This window comes from Triticum aestivum, chromosome 4B (assembly GCF_018294505.1).
Source record: "Triticum aestivum cultivar Chinese Spring chromosome 4B, IWGSC CS RefSeq v2.1, whole genome shotgun sequence".
Taxonomy (NCBI): Eukaryota; Viridiplantae; Streptophyta; class Magnoliopsida; order Poales; family Poaceae; genus Triticum; species Triticum aestivum.
This window is the reverse complement of record NC_057804.1, coordinates 26,771,722-26,781,620: the sequence shown is the minus strand read 5'-3', so window position 1 is coordinate 26,781,620 and position 9,899 is coordinate 26,771,722. Positions and strand designations below refer to the sequence as shown.

The 9,899-nt window shown below is 44.0% G+C and overlaps 1 protein-coding gene across 1 annotated transcript; it reads left to right on the top strand.

The window, feature by feature from the left end:
• The first annotated feature begins 5,660 nt into the window (after nucleotides 1–5,660).
• LOC123090736 (uncharacterized) lies at nucleotides 5,661–9,526 on the top strand. The gene is made up of 2 exons (XM_044512073.1): nucleotides 5,661–6,240; nucleotides 9,204–9,526. The coding sequence occupies exons 1-2, from the start codon at nucleotides 5,734–5,736 to the stop codon at nucleotides 9,207–9,209; spliced, it is 513 nt and encodes a 170-aa protein (XP_044368008.1). The 5' UTR covers nucleotides 5,661–5,733; the 3' UTR covers nucleotides 9,210–9,526.
• Nucleotides 9,527–9,899: the final 373 nt, after the last annotated feature.

Genomic DNA, 9,899 nt, shown 5'->3' with positions numbered 1-9,899 from the left:
CACTAGGGACATGTTGTGTTCTATGTATTCACACATGTATTGCGGTTTCCGGTCAATACAATTATAGCATGAATAATAGACAATTATCATGAACAAGGAAATACAATAATAACCATTTTATTATTGCCTCTAGGGCATATTTCCAACAATTATCTCCATGGAGAGCCCCCAACCTGGGTAAGATCCGCCGACGTGCATGTCTTCGCCTCATCCCGTTTCCAGGCACCGGCGATGTCTTACTGGCTCCCACAATGATAAGCCATCCGTTGGCATATGTCGCAACTACCACTCGACAATAGTCTCTTTTATGCCTGATCTAGACAAATACAACTCGCAAGTGCTTAAAAGAGGGACAAATCAACAAATTACAATCATCCTTGGTGGACACACATATTACATAGAGTGTGGATTTGCCCTTTTGTTATTCAAGAAAGAGAACTTGCAAATGCCTATACCAACCAGTGAGCCACATCAACTAGGTGCTTCCACAAACCTTTTTTTTTTTGCTAAAAATAAAACTCGGGATTAGACTCACACTATGAAATGTTTCTGGCTCCCACTTGTTCCAATTGCTCTGGTAGGAAGGCATCGACAGTGGCGTGTCAACGACTCATTCTGGCAGTGATAGTGGTCTCAATGGTCCAAAAACATAAATGTAATTTTTATTATGTTTGATGTGCTTTGTAATTCTAGCAAACTTTGGACGCAAATCAAAAACTGACGTTCGGATCTGGGAGGGAACCCCTAGCGAACAAATTGTTCGATCTAGGAAGAAGCTCCAGTAGACAAGATCACGACTGGTGAACGTTCGCTCGAAGGGAGCACTAGCATGACCCTTAGTTGGTCCAAAGGCCGAGTTAAATATATTTTTGTGGAAAATATGCCATGAACAAAAAATATTTTCTTCTAAAGAAAAGGAACAGAAACATAAATTTACAGTTATTATGCTCTAATTTATAAAAAATATGATGTTATACTTTTAAAAATTTACCATAATCTACTTTATAAATTTACCATAATATATTCAATATGGTATGATGGCAACTTCAATAGAAAAAATGTTATCTAGATCATGGAAAAAATATATAACTTAGGTGTGTTTAGCAAGGTAGACTAAGAAGAAATTTGGTTTGTCTAAAAACTATGGCAAATTTATAAACATTTATGTAGTGTCCACATGGCAAAAATTTGCGTTGTAAAAAAAGTTTAAGCTTGTGAGTGAGGCAAAAAATTTCCATATGAATTATCTGATAGTATATATTACCATGGTCGAATTAATAAAATTGTCATGGTCTAAAATCTAAATAATAAAATTGCCTTGCTAACTACAATAAAACTACCGTGGTCTAAAAAGTAATTTTCCCATGGTCTTATTAAAAAAATCGCAATGTCTCAAATAATGAAATTGGCATGCTACCAACAAACAAACCTTGTTTAATAAAGAGTAAAATGCACCAGAGGTCATAAAACTATTCAAGGTGTGTCAACTTAGTCCCAAAACTTCAAAACTACGGTTTTGGGTCCTAAAAGTTCGTAAGTCATTCATCGCAGGTCCTAAGCTTCCTAGACCATGTCTGACCTGCTCACGTGGCGCGTTGACCATTCATCGTAGGTCCTAAGTTCTTAGGACCTCTGGTTCATTTTACTCTTTAATAAAATTGCAATTGTCTAAATAATATAATTGTCATGTTTATGGATTTTGTTCTCTAAAAAACATGGCAACTATTGGGAATTTGTAAAAAATGGACACATGGCAAAAATATAGATTTTGTTGTTGCAAAGAACGGAAAATTTAGAGATTTTCCATGGGCACATGACCAAATTAGGAAATTTGTAACTGGAACATGGCAAAATTATGGATTTGTTTCTTGGAAAAGGATGGATTTGCCATGCACACATGGCAAAATTGGTTTTGTTTCTCTAAAGAAACTTGGCAAGTTATGAAAATTTTGTGAAATGTGCACATGGCAAAATTAGGAGATTTGTTCTTTAACAAAAAGATGAAAAATGTAGTAAATTGCGATGGGACATGATAACTTTAGGGAGATCTATTGTTTTAAAAAGATGAGAAATTTAGGAATTTGTCATGGGAACATGGAAAATTAGGGATTTTCCATGGCATATGTCACAAATGAGGATATTTGTTCTTTTAACAAAGATGACAACATTAGGAATTTTTCAAAAATGGAACATGTGAAATTTTCCATGGCAAACATGTACCTGTCAATAAAATTGCCATGATATGTTTGAAAATTTTCCATGGTGAGTTTGATGAAAATACCAAGGGCACAAGATTAAAATTTGAGAATTTATATTGAGGCATGGAAAAAGTTGGGGATTTGTTTCTTTGAATAAGGTGGACCTGCCATGCACACATGGAAAAATTTATGGATTTTGTTCTCTATAAAATGTGGCAAGTTGTGATTTTTTTAAATGCGGACATGAAAATTTTAGAAGATTTGCTCATTTAAAAGATGACAAATTTAGGAATTTGCCATGGGCGCATGACAAAATTAGAAGATTTGTTTTTTTAAAGGATGGCAACAGTAGGAATTTATCAAGCGAGCGTGGCAAAATTTATCATGATTGCATCAAATATGTTGCAGTAAGTCATGCCCACACATTAGTATTAGAGCAGCTCCAAAGCTCCCGTACCCCTAAAAAGAACATACTATTTACGGGATGTTGGGGGCAAAAAAGGCATCCACAGCTTCCGTAAACCTAGAATTATTTTATAGGATCCCGTAAAAACACCTCCACCGTCCTGCAAATTTATGGGAAGATGGTCTTCCCGCATAATTTTGACGGGTATATAACCGTCTGAAATTTCATGATGAGCACACATGCCGCTACACACCGCCACTTCACCGCAACTCCTTTGCCATCGTCGCTGCCACGCTGTCACGACGCCTAACCGCCGCTGCCCCTCTGTCGCCATATGCGCTCCACTCCGGCACGCCGCCACTGCGCCTCACCACAACCTCCCCTCTGCAGCCACCACTGCACCTCACCAACGCCGCCCCTCTGTCGTCGCCATTGCGCCTCACCGCCACTGCCCATCTGTCGCCGCCATAACAAGGCCGTGAGGCCGTCGTCATGCCTCCCATGTCGCACCACCCCATGCTGGCCACTGATGCATCGCCGCACTACCTCCCTGCACCGCGCCTCACCGTTCATCGCCACACGTGTCAATGACATGAGGGCTCTAGGCCATTGTTTAACTAAAAATATGAATAGACATATTTTATGGAAAGAGGTTTACAGGAACTGAGAAAAGTTGTTGTCTAGCAACTTCCCGTAAATTATAAGGTCATCCCATAAAACCACTTTTTCGGGAAGATTTTTACAGGAGTTGTTTAAGTTGCTCTCAGGGCCTCTAACTAATTGATTTACTAGCACCCTGATGGTACACAACTTCCCTGGCATGATACTAAAAGTACAGTGAATTTCAGGTTAAAAAAACAGGTTCAAAAAAAGGTATAGTGGATGAAGTTGCAACAATTTTAGTGCTTATTTTCGGCAACAAATAAGGAAAAGTAAGAAACAACGGCATACACCCATGGAGAACAAACACCTCACCATAGGGCAACTCGAGAAGATGCCACATGTGACGAGAGCCGCGACCAGATTTGCAGCACGTGACCGACACTAGACACCCGGGCCGAGGACCATAGCCGGAGAATGCTGCTGCATGCACAAGTTGCACCCGATGACATCGGCATGGAGTCAAGGTCGAGGACTGGCCGCAGGACACTACATCACTTCGTCCACGCGCCACTACCTACTCCCTCCCCGTGGAGTAGAGCAACCACGTGTGTAGTTGCAGGATCACTTCGTCGTGGCGGCGCCATCCTTGCGCGGACCGAACTCCTGTACAATGAGGTGGAGCTCCACGCCTGTTGGAATATTCTCCTCATGTGGGATGTGAGGAGATGACCATTTGAGGCCTTTTTAGGCAGCCCAAAGAGGTGCAAAAGCCCACTATCCATCAGGGTTATGACCTAGAGTCATTTTGGACTTCGCACATGTGAGGATGGGAATGATTTACCCTTCATCCAACAACCATCACTAAGTGTGACGAAAATCAGTTCAACCTCCATTGGAGAGGAAGAGAGAAAACCAAGAGAAAAAGGGAAAAGAGATGAAAATTGAAGGAAGAAGCAAAGTGAATTCCTCCCCAAGGTTGTGATGGTCCAGATCCACTACCTTGTCTTCTTCAAGCCGCGGTTCCACCATATTTGGTGTGATTGTTCCAATCTCTAGCTCTTGAGCCCAAATCCTGTTGCGTTCATCCAAGATTCAGAAATCTTGATGCATGAGATCCTCTTGTGCTATCTAGAGAGAAACTTGTTGTATCCCACATTTGATAATAGTGGAAGAGTATTTGGGTGGCTTCGGTCCGTGGTTTTCCCCTCAAGTAAGGGGGGGGGGGTTCATGTAAAATCGTGTGTCTCCGCATTGATGCTTGTTGCTGTCCAAAAAGTTACTCTTGCCAGCAGACATCGTTTGAGGAGCGTCTTGTGTGCTGAGCAACTAATTCTACCTCCATATATATTGTTGCATATGTTTCCTTCCGTTCTAAGCAACGATCTTTGAGTTAGTACATGAAGTGGTGATAATATTACTTTATTTTCGCTGCAATATTTAGTTCATCACAAGTGTGTTTGTGTGCTAATTCCCAACAATGCTGACCACAAGGAAGTGCACGGCCTGTTCCAGCGGGGGTAGCGCCACCACATCATGCACCGTCTCCATCCTCAGCTCGTCCACCATCTTGACTTCTAGGCTTGTTGTCAAGGAGCGCACGGATCTCCTCTACGTGGATGACGAACCTTGGGAGCCTGGTGACGATGGTATCGTGGAGCCATGGCTCCACCGCAGCTCGACCCCGCCGCACCTAGAAGCGTCCCACCATCTATGGGCGTAACTTCTCTGTTGTGCCTCCTTTGACCGTCGCCACCATCTCCACACCCCCCCCCCCCCCCCCCCCCCGCGCGCTCGAGCTTGAGCTCCCGTTGGGATTCGTGGGCCACGAGCTTCTGCTGAAGCACAATGCAGGGGCCTCACCCGCCTCCTTCCCCAAGTCCCCAAGTCGCGACCTCCTCTGCCTGCTGTTGTTCACACTCGTCCTGTTGTTGAAGCCTTCCATGCCGCTCACCATCACCCAAGAGCAGACGCCACTCCGCCGTAGGACCTCTAGGTGCGCCACCCGCCAATCATTGGCCCCCTCCGCCCACACATGGCGCGCTCTCCGGGATCTGCCTGGGCCACGGGCTGCCGTCGAGGCACATCGTCGGGAATTGCAAGGCAATTCGGTTGGTCGCCGGGATTCAGACACGGAGGATAAGATGGGAGGGAGACGAGAGACGGTGCGGTGATAGTTGAAGGGGTAAGGGGGAAAGAGGAAGTCGGGTGCGTTCGTTCGCTTCAGCTCGCAACCGAACGATTCCAGAAGCTGCCGTGGAACTGGTCTTGCGCCAAGATTGGTGCTACCAGATCTGACGGTCAAAAAGGCATTCGTTGAGAATATTTAAAATCTGAGGTGAGATTTTTATATTTCAAGAACTTTTATAATAGATCCATATCTTCTCGAGAGAGAGAAAAAATGCACATGTGCTAGGCTGCCAGCCGGGAGCTGACCCTAGATAACGTCCTGCCGGAGAACTCGGCGCCCCCACCGAACTCCCCACGCGCAAAGCAGAGAGAGGAGAATCCCAAACCCCAGCGACGACCATGACTCCCCAAGCCCTCCTCCTCCTCCTCCTCGCCGCCGCCGTCGCCGTCGCCGTCGCCGCCGCGTCCGCGGACCCGGCGAACGGCGCGGCCAACGACCTCCTCCCCAAGTACGGCCTCCCCAGGGGCCTCATCCCGGACTCGGTCAGCTCCTACACCTTCGACGAGGCCACGGGCGACTTCGAGATCCACCTCGCGGGCACCTGCTACGTCCGCTTCGGCGACCACCTCGTCTACTACGAGAAGGCCCTCCGCGGCTGCCTCTCCAAGGGGCGGATCACCGGCCTCTCCGGCATCCAGGCCAAGAAGCTCTTCCTCTGGGTCTCCGTCTCCGGCATCGTCGCGCACCCCGAGGAGGGCACCCTCGAGTTCCAGGTCGGCTTCGTCTCCGAGGAGCTCTCCGCCTCGCTCTTCGACCGGGTGCCCGTCTGCGGCGCCAGCGCCGGCGCGCAGCTCCGCGGCGTCGCCGGGGTCATCCAGGAGCTTGGTCTGCTCCCCGTTGCAGAGGTATGGGGTTGGGATTCAGTCACTTTTCAGCGTTCCGCTGTTTCAATTAGGCGCCTCGTTTCGTTTCGCCATGAATTACATAGCGGGTACAGAGTTTGGAATCGGATTAGTATACTTGTTGTTTGGTGCTTGATATCATGATATGTGCACTTGTTCGAACCCTGAATAGACAGTTTACTCTGGCATAGATTGGGCGCTAGAATCTAGATGTTTCATTCTTAGCATTGCTTAGTTTTGTTCTGGATTATTTTAGGACGGTTGTGATTGGGGGTGAGAACTTTTAGTCGTAGTGGCACACATAAAATTTGGTGGTGTGGGGGCATGCCTTATTGTTTTGTTTTGATGATTGAGTGAAGCTGGTGTCAACCTCCTCTAATCAGTGATCATCCGGTGATTAAAATATATCAAGGATTTTTAGCGTGTATGAAAAGTTTATGTTCTTTCCATACAATACTTCACCTACTGCCACCACACACCCAACAACTAATCTAGCAGCATGTCAACTTAGCTCACATCACTTCGTACCAGAACGTAACACCCCGACCTGCATCGTAAGTTCCTAACCCGAACTCATGTCTTGCTAAAATGTGGTGCCTGTTGTCAAAATTAAAGGAGAGGGAACACCTTCCTTTTGTGTCAGGACTATAGTTGCCCTTGGAGCAGCAATTTTGAAAGGGTTATTTGTTAAGTAATGGTAACAGAGGGAAGAGGGAACCTCTTTCTTTACTTAATCCCGTTTATAAATCAGAAAACCTTATTTGTCCTTATTATGCACCACCAGAAGTACCCTGGTGTTGATATGTACCACTAAGAGACACTGGATTGCCTTAATAGCACCAACAGTTTGCAATCCTCTTAAACGTGCCATTCTATAGTAGTCTGTTAATGGACTATCTATTTTTTTTGTTTTTGTTGAAAAGGCTAGACTATCTGATTTCCCTCTGCAGAACAGAACAAAAATGATCCTCTGTATTTTATTTCCCTTCTCTCTCCCATTCTTTTTTTTTGTCCTGATCCTGTTTCTGCTCTCTACCATATCTACTCTTGAAACCATCACCATTGACCTGAGATGACACTGCAGCCATAAAACCTGCATTGTGAATCTCTAATCTTGCGCGTCTCTCGTGGCCCAACTCAGTATTGTCCGCTGGAGACCCTATTAGGCAGTGAGTCAACAACATCCACTGCTGGTGACCATCAACAGCATCATTAGTGACCGTCTGGCAGCATGCGTTGGATGCATTTCTTTCCTTATCCCTGGCAAATTGTGATGTTTGTCCCAGTCTTGTGTCTAATATCGGTTGTAGTCCAGTAACTGTGTCCTGTGCAGGGTGATGCTTGATGGCCTAATTCTTGAGTATTGACACTATGCACTTAATTCACACAAAAAATGGTGATAGAATAAAATCAAATCTTCCATGCAAGTCTGACCAAACAACACTTCCGTTCACTACACCAACTGCCCTTGCACCTACAAGTGGCACGCCCCATCTTTTGTAACACTGCAAGTCTCAAGAGTCAAGAGGCATGAGCTAAAGGGTTAAGGTGTGTGGGAGGGAGGGTCAGCATGAAGAGCATGTGCAACATGGATCATAACGTCATAAGGGAGAAGAGGCTTGGCAGATGATTGGGAATCCTGAGGAGGCACGTCGAGATGCATGAGGTGGTCAATGAGGCTTCCAGGGAGTTTTGCGCAGAGAAGCAGAGAAGCAGTGCATCGTTCCTTTGTGGCAAGGAGGTGATGCAAACTAGCAAGCGGCAGTCCCACTTGCAAAAATGTACCCGCATCGCAATATCATATGCCTGTGAATCTGTGATCCTGCGCACTGCTCAAGGGTGAAAGAAGAGGGAACATTGTAGCGAGGACTTTTTAGAGGTCTTCCTGTGGTACACCAATACTAAGAATTTCATCCTCTGTGAACTTGTTAAACTGAATTACATCTTAGATCTCCATGGTATCCGTTATCCTTTACATACACCCTTTATCTACCTGGTACGCTAGGATTGGGCATATCATATCAGAAGGCACCTACACGAGCCAGATCTTTTGAATACTTCTTATCCTGTGTGGTGACCTTACCGACCTATATTTTAGATGTGATTATATTTTTAGAACTTTAATTAGAGAATATTTAGGAAGCCCAAAAATTAGTTCACTACTTCTATATCAGATGGAGTTGAACTACCAGTGGAACATAGTTATTAAATTATTATCATTATCATTTTAGTAATGATTATTGCTATGCCATGTTATCTTTTTTTGTTGGATCCCAGCATGACAAATGACTATACATTTTTACCAGAAATTGCTGATTTCATGGTTGTGTACCACAGCATTAAAAAGAAAAGTTTTATTAGAAGGAACCATAGCCCACTATATTTGCTAATTCTCTGAGGGCCTATATAAGCTAAATCATGTGAGCAAGTGGCTAAATAAGATTACAACTTCTGTCATGACCCACATGCCAATAACTTGAGAACACTTTCATGTTATTGTAAGTGATAGCTTAACATTCTCTTGAAATGTCTGATTTTGAAACAGAATATGGCGCATACTGCATGGCTCAATTGTAGCCTTTTAGGGAATTAGCCTTGTAACATCCCATCGAAATGCTAATCTATCAGTACTACGTTAAATACATACATATGGCTGAAACAAGTGTTCATTTGTTTTGGACGTGCCGACTCTTCCATGGACTCTTGCATTTATTGAGTGCCAACAAGACATCACGCAACACGCGTCGTGAGGTAGAATATGTAGGATGGAAGAGTGATCAATGCATTCACCTCGTCGTAAAAGTCACCATCTGTCAACATATATATCGTTTGGGTACACCGATATTCACCTGGTTGGTCCCATCCTCGAGGATCCAAACTTGAAACCAGCGGTTCTACCTCATATGTCAAACTCTACTCAGTAGTACGTATCTGACGGTCTTTTTTTTTTCTTGTTACCTTTGCAGGCTTGAGCTTGGAGGAGCCGGCCGTTCGTTCCACTTGCAGCAAATTCTCCTTGGATCCTATTGTGGGGTTGTTTGCTACACGAGTAATGATGATAATAAGATGTCCGGAGCCTTTTTTTAGCTCACGGAGAAAGGTTTCGTGGACCATGGTGGTGTACTGTTGGAAAAGTGTATGTGGTCTGCTGTCTCTCCTTAGTGAACACGGATTCTGTGTAGAATTGTACATCTGTTTTGCTGCAACTGGGACCTGTGTAAAATGTATGTAGTTCATGTCTTCGTTTCATAGCACTGCTTCAGAAAAAGAAAATCATCTTCTGTCGAAAGTCTGGTGCTGCACTTTGTGCGTTTAAGCTGTTCTTTGTTTCCATTTTTTTTCTGAGATTCTTTTGTTTAGACGAGGTTTTCTTGTTTTCTTGTTTAGGTTTTTTTTCTGAGGAATTTTTTTTAGATAAGCAAAACAGTAGCAGCACGGGCCGTCGAGAAGAAAAAGAATGCGGCCTGTTTGGAGAGCCCAACGAATGTCGCTACAGGTAGTTTAGATTAATCCTCAAAAAAAGATGAGGTTTTCTTTTTATTTTTTATTTTTGTTTTATTGGTATTTATCTTATTTTTTATTATTCCCTTTCTTTCTAAAATCTGTGGATATTTTGAAATACGATTTTTTAAGAAATTGTTAAGATTTTTCAATTTTGAAAA

Excerpts from the sequence above, each read along its gene's own strand:
- LOC123090736 (XM_044512073.1), top strand. The coding sequence starts at position 5,734 with ATGACTCCCCAAGCCCTCCTCCTCCTCCTCCTCGCCGCCGCCGTCGCC.